The 17,083-nt window shown below is 40.7% G+C and overlaps 4 protein-coding genes across 4 annotated transcripts; 1 reads left to right on the forward strand and 3 right to left on the reverse strand.

Annotated features, from left to right (window-relative positions):
* Positions 1–83: 83 nt before the first annotated feature.
* On the reverse strand, positions 84–4,779 carry KVR01_009616 (uncharacterized protein; the record flags this gene model as incomplete). Its single annotated transcript, XM_044781773.1, has 5 exons — positions 84–1,781; positions 1,862–2,865; positions 2,918–4,105; positions 4,177–4,375; positions 4,438–4,779. 5 exons carry the CDS (start codon positions 4,777–4,779, stop codon positions 84–86), a joined length of 4,431 nt encoding a protein of 1,476 aa, XP_044642118.1.
* A 1,278-nt stretch (positions 4,780–6,057) lies between these two features.
* On the forward strand, positions 6,058–7,521 carry KVR01_009452 (uncharacterized protein). The gene has a single exon (XM_044785504.1). It carries the CDS (start codon positions 6,507–6,509, stop codon positions 7,458–7,460), a length of 954 nt encoding a protein of 317 aa, XP_044641954.1. The 5' UTR covers positions 6,058–6,506; the 3' UTR covers positions 7,461–7,521.
* Positions 7,522–7,939: 418 nt separating this feature from the next.
* KVR01_009235 (uncharacterized protein) lies at positions 7,940–10,044 on the reverse strand. Its single transcript, XM_044793559.1, has 2 exons — positions 9,205–10,044; positions 7,940–9,097 (listed from the first exon to the last, which is right to left on the reverse strand). The coding sequence occupies exons 1-2, from the start codon at positions 9,963–9,965 to the stop codon at positions 8,101–8,103; spliced, it is 1,758 nt and encodes a 585-aa protein (XP_044641737.1). The 5' UTR covers positions 9,966–10,044; the 3' UTR covers positions 7,940–8,100.
* Positions 10,045–10,856: 812 nt separating this feature from the next.
* Positions 10,857–11,965, reverse strand: KVR01_009107 (uncharacterized protein; the record flags this gene model as incomplete). Its single annotated transcript, XM_044781696.1, has 2 exons — positions 10,857–10,878; positions 11,100–11,965. 2 exons carry the CDS (start codon positions 11,963–11,965, stop codon positions 10,857–10,859), a joined length of 888 nt encoding a protein of 295 aa, XP_044641609.1.
* Between the last annotated feature and the right edge of the window lie 5,118 nt (positions 11,966–17,083).

The raw sequence follows: 17,083 nt of genomic DNA on the forward strand, positions 1-17,083 counted from the left end.
CTTCAGTATGTAGAAAGTTGAGACTGATGCATCGCAACCAAATAGTTGATAGGGGGCTGAGTGCACAGGTGGACAAGGAGATGTCAGTTGATCCAAAAGTTTTCCCAAGCACGTGGCCACTTCTTCTCCTTCAGTTCTAACAGCCAGTCTTTGAACGCAAATGGCTCTCGGCCCTCGATAGTCACAATCCCGTTGGTGATCCCCTTCCAACCATCCACTGGGCCCAAGAATTTGTGGTTCTTCCCACAGAAACTTTCACCAGGGGGGATCGGGGTGCCCTCGTCGTAACTCACCCTTTTCTTGTAGCAGTCCTCGCAGAGTATCATGTCCCAGCAATAGAGACAGTTGTAGATCTTCCTTCCCTTCCAGGCCCGCCACGAAGCCTCACAACGCGGGGACAAGCAGGACATGACGTATCCTGTCAGGTCCCCCTCGTCATCGGGCAAAGGGTCCCAGTTCTCCGACTGAGGGTCGTTGTCTTCGTCTGGATCGTTGTCCTTGTCTGGGTCGCTGTCCTCGTCTGCGTCATTGGCCTGGGAGGAACTCTGGTCCCCAGGGTCGAGCTTAGAGAACCACGCCGACAGTGCAATCTGTGCATCCCATTCGAGCCCTTCGAGGCAGGATAATATCTTGCACAACGATTCTAGGTTGTTCCGGTCGTTCCACGACACATCGTCCACCAGTGCGTCGATGGTGAACTCGAATGCCTGTTTTAGGAAGTCCTCGAACTCGTGTAGAGGGCCCATCTTAAGTGCCATCCTCGCGAGGGTCAACTTCTGGTGGACCTGGCACGATTTCTGCAGCGTGACCTCGCGGGCGAGAGGCCGGCTCATTATTGCCTTTCCTTCGGCGAACAGTTGAGCCTTGGCGGTCCTGTCGGCGGTGGCGCGGAACTGTGAGTAGATGCCATCAATGAGCATGGAGGTGTCGCGCCACAACACGTAATCCGGATGCTCGTTCGTGAAGCGGTAGTACTCGCTGTTCTCGCTGCTGAGGGTGCTGTCAAGTATGGCGTATAACTCTCTTTTCATAGAGGCAAGGTCTTGGTTCATGGAATACCATTGCGCGAGGTTGATCCTCAGCACGGCCCCAGCGCCGAAGTGGTCGAGGATGGCAATGGTTTCTTGGTAGACCTCGACCAGGAATTGCGGCTCCTTCGCGTCAATGCATGCGAGTACCAGGTCATGGAGATGTGAATCGTCTGTGCTGTAGTTCCAGGTCACCCATCCTAGCCTCTCCTGATGTGACCATTTGTGCCTTACGAGGTCCAAGGCTTTGCCCTTGTCGTTCCAGGCGTCGAATTCGTAGCGCAGAGTTTCCCCTTTTAAAGGATCATTCGGCACGGACTGCCTGGCTGCTTCGTACGACTTGACTGCATCATCAGTCCTTTCCAGATTAGTATATATCCTGGCTTGAGTGATATGAGCGCGTCGTAGGTGATTTGGTGATATCCTTTCTTGAAGGGACAGGGCCCTCGTGATAGAGTCATGTGCGGCTGCATAATCTTTCAGGCTGCTCTGTATTTGAGCAAGGAGATGCAGCGCTTTGAATCTGTCTGAATGATCCGTGTCGTCATTCAAGTCACCCACCAGGCTTGATATGACACTCAGGGCATCCTCATTGTGCCCCGCGTGCTCGAGAATCGCGGCTGTAGCCCATGCCGCATTCAAGGTCTGGGTTGTATTGCCAAACGCCCCCGGCAACCCGAGCGTCTCTTCTCTGTCATAAGTGGCATCTTCATCATTGGCAGTGACCTTCTTATATAGGTGGTTCTGGCCAGTCTAAGTTCATACACATCAGTCAGTAGCCCGTTCCATCTTGTTTGTGGTAAAAAGAAAATAAATGCAGCTGGTATGCTGACCATTGCAATACATGACCTTGCAAATTTGTATGCAGTCATAGCGGCTTCAGTGTCCGCTGCTTGTAGCCATTCGGCGATGTGGGCCTTTGACAGAGAGACAAATGCATTCCCTTTGTCCTCGATCGTGTCTTTTGCCCAAGCTCTGGTACCCGGGCTAAGTAGATCGCTGTCTGAATTCGAGATCAAACTAGCGAAGTGTGCTATATGCGATATGAGTAGGTCTCCCTCAAAGTCCTTGATGGGAAAATCGTCCGCAAAGTCTGAGTGAAACTCCTCGTAGTCGACTCCATGGTGTTGCATGAAAGACGCAGCCCCGTTGGCGTTTGTCATTATTTTCCCGAGGCCCTCAAGGCATGCAATGCTGTCGCCATTTGTTTCGGGTGTGAGTCCGGTCCAGCTCAAATGGTAGCCCCATGTGTGGGCTGCGTAGTTTCGCAGACCTTCGTCTTCCACTTCGATCTTGCCGCAAATGATGTCGCAGCAAACGAGGAATAACTTTCTATGGGCTATAGTCTCGGGTGTCCTAAGACCCTCAGTGATGTCCTTTGCTTGCTGGAAATAGTCGCGCATAGATCGGCCTTGAAACTTAAGCGGTAGATCGCGGTCATTATATTTCGCGTCCGGGTTCTCATCGGTGTTGAATTCCTTTTCTCCTGCGTCGTTGTCCGATGATCGATGCTCGTCGCGGTCGGCGATCTTCAGCACTCTAGCAAGCTGGTTTCCCTGAAGCTCGGATTCTAAATCAAGAGAGGACTTGTAAACAGTCTTCAGAAGCTGGAGCGAGTCGGCCAGCGACAGGGGTCTGAACGAAAAGGACAACCAGGCCAGTAATGACTTCAAGTCTTCCCGCTGCGAACTGACTGTCCTCTGCTCCAGCCCATGCAAGATGCGATCATAGCAGTCTTCTAGACTTGCTGGCATAGACTGCTCCAGCTGCTTGAGGACCAGAGGTTCACGCCCGATCATGCTGAAATGGCGCAGCATGTGCTCAATGTAAAGCATACCTGTAATCATATCAGCTTCAACACATATTCCCAGGTAGCATCTGGAACATACAGTCAGCAGCCTCCTCGATCCTCTTCGCAATCCGTTGCTTGATGTACTGGTCAAATCTCTTCAACCCGCTGTCGCTGTTGAGGTGGGCCCAGATCAGCGCTTTGGTATCCGGTCCTTGCTTCTCCTTCGTTACACTAATAGATGTGATTCCGATGTTCTCAAGTTGCCTCAAAAGGTCATCCTTGTCGCTTCTGACATCTCTGAGAGTGCAGACAATCCTGATGTTTGCCTCGTTGTTAATGTTCACCTCACTGACCTTCTTCAGAAACTCCAAAAGTTCTCCTCGATGAACAAGCTCTGGCAACTCGTCGATCCCATCAAGCACGATCCTCAGCTGGTATTTTGAGTTTTTGAGGAACAATGGCTTGAGAAAATGCTCCCAGACATCTTCCCAGTCGTCAGAGTCCCATTCCAGATCCTCCCTGGTCGTCTCCTTGTTGATTCTGTCGCAGAGAGTAGCGTTTTGCTCAGCAACCTGAACGACAGCCCAGTTGATTGCGTTGTAGAAGTATTCCAAGTCAGTTGTGTCTTCTCTGAAGTAAAAGTGGGCAACACACGTATTTTCGCCGGCATCTCGCTTCAGTCGGTCGTAGATGGAGGCGGCTAGGTGGCTCTTGCCGGTCCCACGGGGCCCTGCCACGGCGAGAATGGGCGAGACATCACCTCCCTCACCCGGCTCAACCCAAGATTTCCATTCTGGCTCTTCGAATATCCATGTTCCGGTTTCCGGTATCAGAGAGCGACGCAGGGATTGGTACTCCTTGTCGGGATCTGTGCTACATCCAAGAAGGTTGCGCACGCTATTGGATGTGGGTGGTTTATTACCAACTCCAGACGCTTTAGCACCACTCTGCTTTGGAAGGGGCTCGTTCCGACGGCGGTCCATCTCAAACTGGAGGAGCTGCTTGACGTCGTGGTAGATGGAGTTTTGCTTCTCAGCGATCTCCTGCATCATTGAGCGCTGCTCCTCCATCATCTTTCTTGAAGCATCTGAATTTTGCTGCAACTCCTGTTCCATCTGTTGCAAAAGCACATGTGTCTCTCCGCTGGACCTCTGAAGATCCACAGTGTTGCCAAGGATCGCCTTCTCTGTTGCGTCATGCAGATTGCTCATTGTCTTGTCCATGTTGCTTCTCGCATTTTCTAGCTCCGGGTCGCCTCCTTTGAATAGGTTTGACACCCATTTTTCTGAGAACCACTTAATGAGCCGCGTATTTTATTTGGACAACACAGTGATTGGATTGAGGAACAAGACCTACTGAAGCGTTTGAGCTGGATGTACCTCGTTGCTATTCCACACATCCTCAACAGGGATGCAAACACATCGAAAACGCAGTCATGAAATGCTCCTTGTTCAGGAAGTCGGTTCTCAAGAATCTTCATCCGCTTCAAAAACATGGTGAAGTCAACGAAAAAAGTCGTGACAACGTCATAGTCTGCGCCGACATCTTTGCAGGCCTGTTTCAAGGTCAGTTACCGTGGAGTCATCTGGACATCATATAAAAGTTGGCGACACTCACACTCAACATAATGGTCAGGGCAGTACCAACTGCAGCAGCTGGGGGGAAAGCTGGGGTGGCTGCAGCGACAACCTGCTGCATACCGCCTTCGATGAGGCCCATGCTGTCTCTGAACAGACCTCGCAGCTTGGACACTTTGGAACCATCGTAGCGAAATCCGTGGAAGGCCTCCATCTCCTTACAGCCAAAGTCGATCATGGCATCGACGCTTTTGAATCGAGCATAGCCGGCCTTGAGATCTTTGCCTCCGATGCCTTGGTACTGGCGAATTGCATCATTCCAGATGTCTGCCACATTGCGGCCGCCGTCAGATTTATACACCAGCCTACTCTCTTCAGCCATACGTGCGGATGGACTGTGATTTTGTGAACGGGAAGTGATGATATCTGGTGAGAAATTTGGCCCTAATCATGTCATATTCATGTCTTCCCAGAAGGCTTTTATAACCCTCGGGGTCTTTCAGCTCGGTGTCGGCTTCGCAAGGCTTCAGCTTGAGCCGACTCCATGCAGTCATCTTCCTGTTGTATTGCTGACTCTGACATGACTGCAGGGTCTGTACTGCTGCGAGGGCTTTCTTGGATGCCGTCCAGCTTCAATGTTGCTTCGGCAGCCTCGTTGCGATCAAACTTGTCAATGTGTGTGCATCATGCCAACACCGAGACTATTGAATAGCGTCAGCACTACGGCCAGCCCCGTCAGCATAACGGCAGGAGATAATTTGCGGTGGGGGTAACCATATGACCACGCGGCCGATGTACCTACAACGTTTGCTCGATTGTCTGCTACATGGCGACGGAATAAATCACCTGACCTTTGTGGGACGGCTTCGAGGACATACTCACAAGCAAACCTCTCTCGCAGTTTACCCTCCTATATGCCAACCATCAAGAGGATAATCCCCTATCGGAACAGCGCTTATAGGACTAGTTACCTCTTGGGGTATAGCTTCCTAGGATGACCTCTGTTTAAAACATTTGTGGGGACAGTTCAAGTTGCTGCCAGTGCAGGGTGATAAATTGGGGTTCTTCAAATTCTAGACTATCAGAACTGTTCCCCATAATATCTTGAAGGTGTCTGGTGATGTGGTAATGATTGAAGCTTCTAACTACACGGTAGAGGCTTCGAGTATGGGTGGGTGGACTTCGCCGGGCTTGTTGATGCCGATGATGCGGAACATGCTTTTGCGAATTCATTGACAGGGGTCAGGGTGCTGCAGACCCTTGGAAGCCGAGGACCGGTAGGAGGGCGTCTGTTCTTGGCTTGCAGGAGAGGTGCTTTCACCCCGGAAATACCCATTGTCGGTACCTACCCTAGGGTGCTGCATCGTAAATAAGAGCGAATGAGTTTAGCAGGCTCTCCCATGACTGAGGAAATGGAAAATAAAGCAAACCATTCTCAAACTACAATGCGACCTCGCATAATGCGCACCACAAGCTGCTGTCAGTTTGAGGCGTATAAGCTTGGTCGTTGCGGGATTCATGGTTCTGAATGGGTACATGTACTGGAGGAATTGACATGTCATGCCAAGCTATGTCAGTCACCGGGGCCCAATATAAAATCGGCGGCGACTGACCGGCAGGAACAATAATCTTGACCAGCAACAGGATTGCTGTATTTCCTGCTCGGCAAAACGACCAGTCGAACATTCCCTACGACCGTGCCGTCATTGTCGCTCTTGAGCATTCCGTGAATCATCGATGGAAGCCCAGGCGAGTTTCGTGGGGCGACTTTTGTTTACCTCATGAGATCCGCTAAAAGTGGCATGATTGTCACCCGCAGCGAACGTCCCCGCGATTTCTAGGGCCGATTTTGCTCATGAGACAACTGCAGCGTGCACTGGTTCTCCACGGGGAAAAGGACCCCCATTTCATGTCACAAGGTTCACTTCCATCCGGTCCATTCACGTGGATTTGGCCTATAAAATGGTTCTCTCACGCCCGTTATCCCACACCGTGCTTCGGCGCAAGGATCATAACTAGTTCATGTACACCATACCCTTCCAGTGATCATCTCATCACCGAACAAAGTACCAACCTCCCCTCATGTGTTTGAAGTGAGACATTGCAACCATGCGCAAATACGTCCTAGCCGGCTGCGACGGAAACCTCGGCAGCGTAGCCGCTTCCCACGCCCTCTCGCTCCTCGGCCCGGAGGACGAGCTTGTCCTCACCAGCCACAGACCCGGCTGGGTGAACGACGACCTCATGGCCGAGGCCAATGCCAAAGGCGCCAAGCTCTTCTTGCTCAACTATGACGACCCAGTCCATCTTGTGCGCGTCTTCGCTGGCGCCGAGGCCGTAGCCTTCATCTCCACCTGGGAGATCGGCAAGGGCCGGCGCAGGCAGCACAAGAACGTCATCGACGCCGCCAAGGCCGCGGGCGTGCGGCGCATCGTCTACACGAGCTTCGTCGGGGCTGACCTCGGCGACGGCGGCGAGGACATGCCCTTCCTATCGCGGGACCACGCTTTCACCGAGGCTTTGATCCGGGAGAGTGGCTTGGAATACAACATTCAGCGGAACTACCTGCAGATGGATAAGATCCCGCAGCTGTACGTGAAAAGCTGGGGCTTTGCTGGCGATAGGTGGTTGTCCAATGATGCCGATGAGAAGGCCGCCTTTGTTGCGAAAGATGACTGTGGGCGCGTACTAGGTGCGCTTTTGATGGGCAAGGGCGAGCCTAATACGGTCTACACCGTCACTGGGCCCGAGGCTGTGACAAATAGGGAGATTTTCGAGTGGATGGCGAACCAGAGTGGCTACAAGGGGACCTTCGAGAATCTGAGCGACGAGGCGCTTGAGAAGTGGTGGAAAGCAAAGGGTTTGCCCTATGATGTGACTGGGGACTTTTCGAAGACGCCCTGCAAAGTGTGCATGTTGGATCTGCTGTGCCGTGGGCAAATAGTTGCCGGGGGCCACATGAAGAAGACGACGGACGCCGTGGAGAGATTAACGGGAAGAAAGCCAGCCGGTTTTCGCGAGTATCTGCTCAGGTACAAGGACTCATTCCCAAAGTCTGAATAGCCACTCGATGTTAGCCTTTAAAAAAGGGTGCTAGTACAATAAGAATAATATTTGAAATACATACGAAAACAGCACAGATTCACTGCATCTGTGCTGGTTTGCGACGGTATCTCTAAGAATTCATGTAATTTCGCTTCACAGTCGAAGAAGTCTGTAGAGCGGTCTACATACGCAAAATGATAATTAGTTTTCGGTATAGGTATGGACCCTAGGGTGTGCCAGTGTAGGCTGGTGACGTCCTTCTCACTAAGAGGTAAAATGAGGTTGAATCTTGCCTTTCACGCTGGGCATTAGCATTTATCACTGTGTGGAGGGGCCGTACGTCTTCAATGTTCGGGATGAATATGGGTTCAGGACAGAATCATCTATTGTATCTGAGCTCCGCGGCTGCCTGTTTTTAGAATACAATTTTACAGAATTCAATCAGCGACAAGGACAGAGTCTGAAATCCAAGGTTGCTACGTAGATGGGTCACATCATTGCTGTGAATACTGTATTATCGAGACGCTTTTTAGTCGTCGAGTACTAACCTATCACTACACACTCGGTGTCAAGTGCGCATGAATTATGCCTCTGACCCTGAGAATTTGCGGGTGGTTTAATCTGCATTAATATCACCGACTCTTCGCCGCACGTTCCATTAAGTCAACCACTGCAAGGGCATTTCGTCGCTGACGGTCAGCTTCGTGTCCCCAGTCACCTTCCAAAGCCCAGATGCCTTGTGCCATTTCCAAGCGAGCCAAGCAAGCGACAGAACAAGGACTGCACCTCCAACCCCGGTCCCTACTCCCCACCACACGCGCACATCATAGTGCTCCTGGTAAAACTGCCCGTTTTCGAAATCCATGTAACCTCCGTAGTTTGACGTACCAAAGACGCTCGACTTGCATGTGCAGTTATTCAACCCGCCGATTGCATGCACTGTCATTATCCCCGCGATCATAACAACTGCAAGAGCGTTGGGCACCATCATGGCTTTCCGGATGTTGACCCACGGCTCCTGTTGTATGCCGAGAAGGATCCATGAAGGAAGTGTGAGCGCGTACCAGACGACGTACATCAGTGAGCGGCAGCCTAGACCGACCGTTGGAGTGTTGAAGGAGACCATGAATGCCATCGCAAAGCTGGTGGTGACAACAAACTGGCTGATCAGCCATACAACGTACCAGCCCGCCGGGCGGATCGTCAGAGACTTTTGAAACTTGAGGAAGTCGTCTCGGTCGGCAAATGCCAGCAGATTGATGGGCGCTTTGCCGCGGTTGGCAATTTTGTCCAGAACAGTATCAGTCACCCCGCAGTACCGCAGCGTGCGCCCCTGGCCCATGAAGGACCCGATGTCAAAATCGTCCGTTTCGTCCCCGTCTTGCGTGCCGTCCGGGGCCCGCCATGGTACCCACGCCTCCACGCCCTGCTCGAAGAGGAGGTCGATATTGTACATCCACCGCTCAATGAGCACCTTGCATCGTGTGTCCGAGGTTGGGTTCCGGTCGACCACCGAGGCGAACACTACCACTGGGACCCATGAGAGGAGAAGCCCCAGTGCTAAAGAGTGGGCCGTCGAGTTGTCTCCCAGTGTGGCAAATGCAATAACTATTGAGAAGGCGAACGCAATACCGAACCAGATGATGCTGATGTAACTGCTTTGTGTCAGAAATTTGCTGCGGATCCTGAATGAAGTCCGACCCGAGAAGATTGGACAATGGAGGAGTTGTGCGACATTCAAAGAAAGTGGACCCCTGCTCACATTGGATAGACACCTTTGCGCCGATACTGCCGCAGATGGAAGGCAAGATGTTTCGTGAGATGCACGAGTCTTTGGCGCATGGCTGGTGTGAGCTCGGGGCTATCCCTACGAACGTAGGGAAACAGAATGCCTCTGAGTAACGCCGTGTCTCTCCGCATGTCTTCCTCCCGGTTGCTTTTCCGACGTGGATACTGATATTGGTTGATGCAGCTCAGTATATACAGCGCGTCTTTGATCAAGTCCTGGTCGTCGCGTAGATGAAATAAGTATGGGAAAGACTGGCACCTCGCGATCATCATGATATTCCACATCGTAGTTGTCAGTGCGGCTGCTGGCGCGCCTATCCAGTTGGCGAAAGCTTCTGCGTTCTTGATCTTCCTGTAAGAAAGCGACTCGTACGGTAGTTGGCTCATGAGAGCCAGGGTCGGGAATATCCAAGTTGTGAGGATCTGAAATGCGTCTGTCACACTGTAGTAATCCGGCGTCGTACCGCACATGATGTCGCAACCCTCCTTCGTCAGTGTCAGCGGGCGGGTGCCGGGATCTCCCCTGAACCCGCGCAGAGAGCCATGGTAGACGAGATCGAAGTCGTATCCATCAATGAAGATCTGGCCATTCACATCACTTGAGCCATTCAGATAACCCAATACTTTTTTTCTACATTCTGGAAATGTTAGAGCAGATACTGAATGAACCAGCAGGAGAGCAGTGACAAAAAGGCTAATAAGTGGATGCTGTGAAACCGCAGAGGTGGTCTTCATTACGACTGGCGGGGCTCTTCGTACATCTGTCGGGGTGTGTGGGACCGAACGAGAAGAGCACAATGTTGAGGCTTATAATCCCTTGCTCGCGTGGACAAGCAGCGGCATGCCGCGATACGTGGCACAAAGACTGATAGTGTGACTGCAGGAGGGATTCCTACCCCGGCTAATCTCGCATTTCCAGGTGCCTTGGTGTTCCTAGGCCCCGACATGATTCGACGATAAGCACCCTCCGCGCCTAAACATTCAATGTGGCGTTCGCCAGATGAGCACCTCAGCCGCAAGATCACCCCAAATTAGAGGCAGGCGGACAGACGGGCAGATTCGGTTCGCCCCTGTCCACACTATTACCTTCAAAAGCCAGTTTCTAGACGCTATGCTTTTTATGTTAGCGCTAACCCCCATGCTGCATGACCGTGAACGCCCCTACAATCAAGCTGTGCTGGATCCACCAGCCTCACCTTTATTTCTATGATGAAGAATCCACAAAGTCGTTGTAAGATTATGTGACTCACACCCTAAAAATTTCCCACAGCGTCACGCTTCGTAGCCGTTCATTTTTGCCGGTTCATTAATGGAAGGGGAGCAAAGTCATACTTCAAATGTCAGCGATCCCCTCTACAGGTTTTGTGAACCCATAAGAATGAATTGCCTACCCATGGATCTCGGTTCTTCTTACCTACTACTAACAACAGTAGATCCCAAGACCCCTTTATGGCCACAACCTCTATGATTTGACAGGGCATGGCAAATAACCATTTTCGTGCATTGACTTGGTCCATCACGGCAAAGTCCAGATACAGTATACAGCACCTTCGTTTGCCCTGGTTCGGCAATCTCGATCGTTTGGTGTCTCTCAGAATATATAGATTTCTCAGATTGATGGAATGTTTATATGCCTCTTTCGCCCTCCCTATGTGATGTTCAATGTTTCTGTCACCAATACCCTACGTACGGTCACTACAAGTACATACCTAGGGATACCGACGAGTTGAGGGGGATATGACGTTGGCATAATCAAAGTCCGTGCAAAGTAGGGGAAAAAATATTTCGATCACTTTAGAGACTGTAGATAACAGAAAAGTCGGGTGATCATTTCATTCTTCGGGGAGGTCTTTAGTGACAGGTGCGTACTTTGCAACCTTATCCTCTCTTCCAAACGTCGTTTGGAGCCACTTTTCATAGTCTGGGAAATCATCCGACACCCACCCATCGAATTCAGTTGCCACTCCGCGACGGTAGTACTCCATTGGATTCTTTGGAAGAGTAAGCTTCTGATGTGGGTGCTGCTTGTCCCTAGATAATGGATATACAATTGAGTTGGCATAATCAATCAACGTGACGCGTTCCACCACCGGCTCGGGGTCATTTACCGCCGGCGCGGGCGATACAATGACATTGCGCGGCGCGAGGTCCATCTGAGAGAGGCCCTTATGCAGTAACCTAACCTCGCCGTCTAGCAGGATGGCAAATACCTCAAGCCTGTACTTCTCTGGAACATGGAACGCGTCAAAGTGCTCCTCGGTTCCCTTGCGATACCGGCGGTATAGCTTGTATAGACTCGTTCCGCGGATCTGTTCGTACAGGACCAGGCGAACCGGTCTGGTCACCCGGGACCCAGGTACGTCGAGGTTGAATGTCCACGAGCCGTAGTACTCCGGCACGAAACCACCAGCTAGGCCGACTTGGGTGGTATAGGACAGAGCAGATGCCTCGCGGCTATACTCGCGGTCGGCATCATAGCTCACGTTCTGAGGATGGCCTAAAAACTCCTCTATCTCAAAGGGGTAGTACATCAGGTCGAAAATCTTAGCTGTGGCTACAAAAGGTGGCTTGCCGGTCGACTCCTCGGGTGTGATGCGAACGAAAGCGACCTGTGATTCGTGATCATGACCCGTGGCAATGGGCTCAGTGATGATCAGCTTCGCGGTCTGACGCGGACTTTCAGGGCCAGCGGTATCCATGGGCGGCTCCGCGAGAATGACCTGCGTCTTCGTCATAGTTCTGTGTTCCTCTTCGGGAAGACTGTGCGGCCGGATGTGGTTGTTAACTCGGTATTCTCGGTGGCCGAATGGCGGTGGAGGAGTGTGGGCCTCGATCGTCACCTTGAAGTTCGTGACATATGGACATGGTATTCTGGCAGGATCGGCTGGTGGTTGCCATCGCGGCTGGGGTAACCGCATAGCTCCCGTGAAAGTGATCGATGAGGCTCGTATGGGATGTTTTGTTGCAAAGCGCCTCAATGTCGACGTGAGAGGCGGCTATGGGTTCAATCTGTTGGCTGTAGGTTGTTGACGGTTGGTTGTTGGTTCCTGGTTTCTGTCCGGGTTTTCGTCGGTATAGGGACGATAATTGGCTTCAGCTATATTATATTTTTTATTTAACTATATATTTATCTATTTATCGTCTTCTTAGCTTTCAAACTAACTATTAGTTAATACCTTAAATATAAAGTTAATAATTACTTAATATATACTTTTAAATATATCTATATATAGAGTTATTAGCTTCCTCTATAAGGCTCCCTCTTTTACTATATTCCTTATATATTATATAAAAATAAATAAATCCTTAATAATAAAATAGTATATTTAAAGGAGGAAAATTTAATTTTAAGTACTTAAACTTCTATTTTCCTAATATAATATTTATTTAATATATAGTAAATAAACTCTATTTAACTTTTTAAAAAGTTTTAATTTTTTATAAAATTTATATAAAAGGTTTTCTTAAATAGATTTATTATTATAATATTACTATTCTATTAATTATATATTTAAAATAAAGACTATACTAATTTACTTAATAAAGGTAAATTTAAATAATTATTAAATATATTAATAAGGAAAAATTAACTTATTAAATCTTATATTATAGGATTCTTCTTTTATAAAAGTTATTTTAAGACTATTTTAATCTTATTATATAACTATTTTACTAACTTATTATAATAAATTAGCCCTTAAGCTACTTATATTAATAATTTTAGTATAGTATTATTAAGAGTAATACCTTTTAATTTTATTTATATAATATAAAGCTTAACTATATACCTATATATTATATTCTCTTTTTACTATTATTAACACTATATTTCTTTAAACACTAGGTTTTAAATATTTACTACTATATAAAGACGCTATATATATTTTATATATATAGGGATTAAAAAAACGAAACCACCTAGGGACGATAATTTAAGAGCACCCTGTATGGGTCCGCTTACTCGGCCTCTTACGAGATAGACACGTGCTGCTGCTTCCTAAATCTTTTGCGGCACAACTCGAACTGTCGTATCTCGGGAGGTCAAGATGAATGATAGGAGAGACCTGTAGAATCTGAAGCAGTATCCATGTCCGCAGTGAGCCAGGCTCTGCCATGGATCCCCCTATCGCTCTTCATAGGGCCTTTCTTATATCCTCTACTACCCACTTTTCCTACAACTCTAATAAGGGGCCCCTAATTAACTATACTCCCTTAAATAAAATATATAATATTTATTATAATATTAAATTTACCCTAATATTCTCTTTAATAATTATTATTAAAAATTAATTATAATTAAAAAAGAATTATATTAAATATAACTTTAAGTATACTATTAAGTTTATATATAGTTTTTTTATTTATTAATAAAGAAAAGTAAATTAATATTATTATTATTAAATTAATTTATAAGTAATTAATAATTTATAATATAAAAATAAAGATATAATTATTATATTAAAGATATATTTAATTTATATATTTAAGTTATTATTAATTAATTAATTATTAAAAGAATATTAAAAGTTAATTTACTTTTTAAAAGATATTATAAATATTATTTATATTATTTACTTTTAAAAGTTAATAAAATAATTTATTAAATTATTAATTATTTATAAAGTATAAGTATAAAGAGTATTATAGTTAATTAATTATAAAATATTAATAGTAAGAATTTTAAAGTATAAAATTATAAATTAATTAATTATATATATATAATTATATTTAACTTAATAATAAATATAATAATTAATATATTAATTATAATAATTTTATAAATCTTTATTTTTATTAATTTTATTAAAAGGATCTCTATAAATAAACTTATATTATTATAGATTTCTAATATATATAAAGTATTATAAAAATATTCTTATAATTATTTAAAATAGTTAAATTAATTATTCTATAAATTTTTTAATAGAAATTAATAAAAAAGTTAAAATAGATTTATAGAAATTCTATTAACTATTAGTGTAATAGACCGCTTAGCTAAAAGATTATAATAACTAATTTGTTTAATTAATTATTTTAGTAGTTTATAGGCTTAATATTAGACTGTTATAATTCCCCTTAAGGCTTTATAGAGTACTTAGATAGTTTAAAGATAGATTAGGTGCCTATAAGAGGTTTGAAAATCTCTTAAATAGGATAGATATTTATAATATATTTAAGCTACTTTATTAGAGTAAACAACCTATTTTAGCACTATAATTATAAACTATAAATACTATACCTATTAGCCTATTAATACTTTAAATAAGATCTTTTTAAATATAGAGGCTTGAATTTATACCCTTTAAATTAGTTATTAAGATAGATCTATAGAAATTCTATTAACTATTAGTGTAATAAACCACTTAGCTAAAAGACTATAATAACTAATTTATTTAATTAATTATTCTAATAGTTTATAGGCTTAATATTAAACTATTATAAAAGTACTTTAAAAGAATTTATTTAATTTAATATTAATTATTAAAATTAATAATTAATAATTTATTTATTATTACTTTTATTAAAAATTTTAATAATAAAACTTTTATTAATTAAAAGGTTTTCTTAAAGTTATTATAAAACTATTTAATTTTCTATTTTAAAGATTTTAATAAATAATTATATAATTTATAGAGAAATTAATTTACTCTTAAAGTTATATTTTTATTAAAGGTTTATATAAATAGTTTTTATAAAGTATTATTCTTTATAAAAATATTTAAAAGTTTAAATATTAATTTTATAAAAGTAAGTTTATTATAATTCTTTTATTATTTTATTTTATTAATTTATTTAATAATTTATTATTAAAAACTTAATAATAAATACTTTAAAACTTTAAAATAAAATAATAATATATAATTTTAAATAATATTTAAATTTTTAATATTATTTAATTTTTTATTAAAAATATATTATATAAAAATATTATTAAATTACTTTTATAAAACTAAATAATAAAATATTACTTTAAAATCTTAATTTTTAAATATTTATAAAACCTTTAAAAAAGTTATAAATATATAAATAAAAATAATTAATTTAAAGTAAATTAATTTTATTTTATTAATTAAAAATAAATTAACTTTATTTATAAAATTTATTAATTATAATTATTTAATAACTTATTTTTAATTATTTATATATATAATTAAACTTTACTTTATTTAAAATTATTATAACTATTTTTAATACTTTTAAATATTCTTTTATTAATTATAATATATAATACCTTCTTAAAATATTAATAATTTTTAATAGTTTTAATAAAATAAAATAATAATAAATTAATAACTTTTAATACTTTTAATAAAAAATATATTAATAAATAAAAACTTTTAAATAAAAAATTAATAAATTACTTTCTATTTAATTATTAAATTATTTATTATTATTTAATATAATTATTAATTAAATATTAATTTATATATAATATTTAATAAAACTTTAATTAAATATATTTATTAATTTTAAATTAAAAGAATATTTTAAGATATTATTTATTATTATTATTAATTATTAAAAATAAATAAATATTAAAATAATTTATTAATTTAATAAATTATATTTATAATTATAAAGTTATTATATTATTTTAAAATATATTTAGGTAGGTTTATACCTTTATTAAAAGAAAAGTAAATAATTAATTCATAAAGCTTTTATTATTTAAAAATAAACTTATTAAATAAATTAAAACTTATTAAAAACTTTTAAATATTTTAAATTTTAATATTTAATTAAATATTAAACTTTTAATAAATAAAAGACTTATTAATTTTTTAATAAATTTATTATATAATAAGAACTTTTATTATATAATTTATATTTTTGTTATTTTTATAATATAATCTTTTAATTACTTTAATTTTAACTATTAATAATATAACTATTAAAAATATTAAATTATTAAAGGAAGTATTTTATTTTTTTATTTACCTTAAAACTTTTATTAACTTTTTTATTTAAATTATAAATTAACTTAAAGTAATAAAAGCTAACTTTTATATATTATTATTAAAGTTTAAAAGTTATAAAAGTTAATATTATAATTATTATTATAAGATTTATAAAATTAAAAAAATTTATTAAATTAGTTAATTAATTAACTTTTATTAGTATTATTAAGTTAGTTTTATTAAAAGATTTTAATTAATTAAATTAATTTCTTTAATAATTTATTAATAATAAATACTACTTTTATCTTTTAATTTTTATAATATAATTCTTTTATATTAAAATTATATAAATATATAAATTAATATTTATAATATATTATTTATAATTATTAATTTCTTTTACTTTATAATAAGTATAGAAATAATATTTAAATTAAAAGTATAAAAGAACTTTTAATTATTAGGGCTTTTATATTTATTAATATATTAAATATTATTAATATATAGAAATAGAAACTTATATTTTATATTTAAAAATAAAATTATATAAATTATTAAATTTATTAAAATAATAATAATATTTTTAATATTAAAATTAAATTAAAGTTATATAGAATATAAAACTTATATTATTATAACTTAAAGTTAAATAATTAAATTAATTAAAGTAAATTAAATAATAAAATTATTATATTAATAGATTTTTATAAATTTTAAAAATAAAAAGTAAGTAGGATATTATTTAAAAAAAAAGAGTTTAAAAGGGACCTCCTTATTTTATTATATAAATATACTTTTAACTATTCTTTTAAATTTAATATATTAATAAACTAAATTAATAAATAAATAAATACTTAAAAGTTAATAATAATATTTAAAATAATAATATTAAAAACTTTATCCTTAATTAATTAAATATTAAAATCTCTAACTTTATTATTAAGTTTTTATTAT

Source organism: Diaporthe batatas (genome assembly GCF_019321695.1).
Source record: "Diaporthe batatas strain CRI 302-4 chromosome Unknown Contig00011, whole genome shotgun sequence".
NCBI classification, from domain to species: Eukaryota; Fungi; Ascomycota; class Sordariomycetes; order Diaporthales; family Diaporthaceae; genus Diaporthe; species Diaporthe batatas.

Bases quoted from the DNA above. Each gene is read 5' to 3' on its own strand.
- KVR01_009452 (XM_044785504.1), top strand. From the start codon at position 6,507: ATGCGCAAATACGTCCTAGCCGGCTGCGACGGAAACCTCGGCAGCGTA.
- KVR01_009235 (XM_044793559.1), bottom strand. From the start codon at position 9,965: ATGAAGACCACCTCTGCGGTTTCACAGCATCCACTTATTAGCCTTTTT. The intron at 9,098-9,204 runs GTGAGCAGGGGT...GACACAAAGCAG, and splicing joins CGCAAAGGTGTCTATCCAAT to TTACATCAGCATCATCTGGT.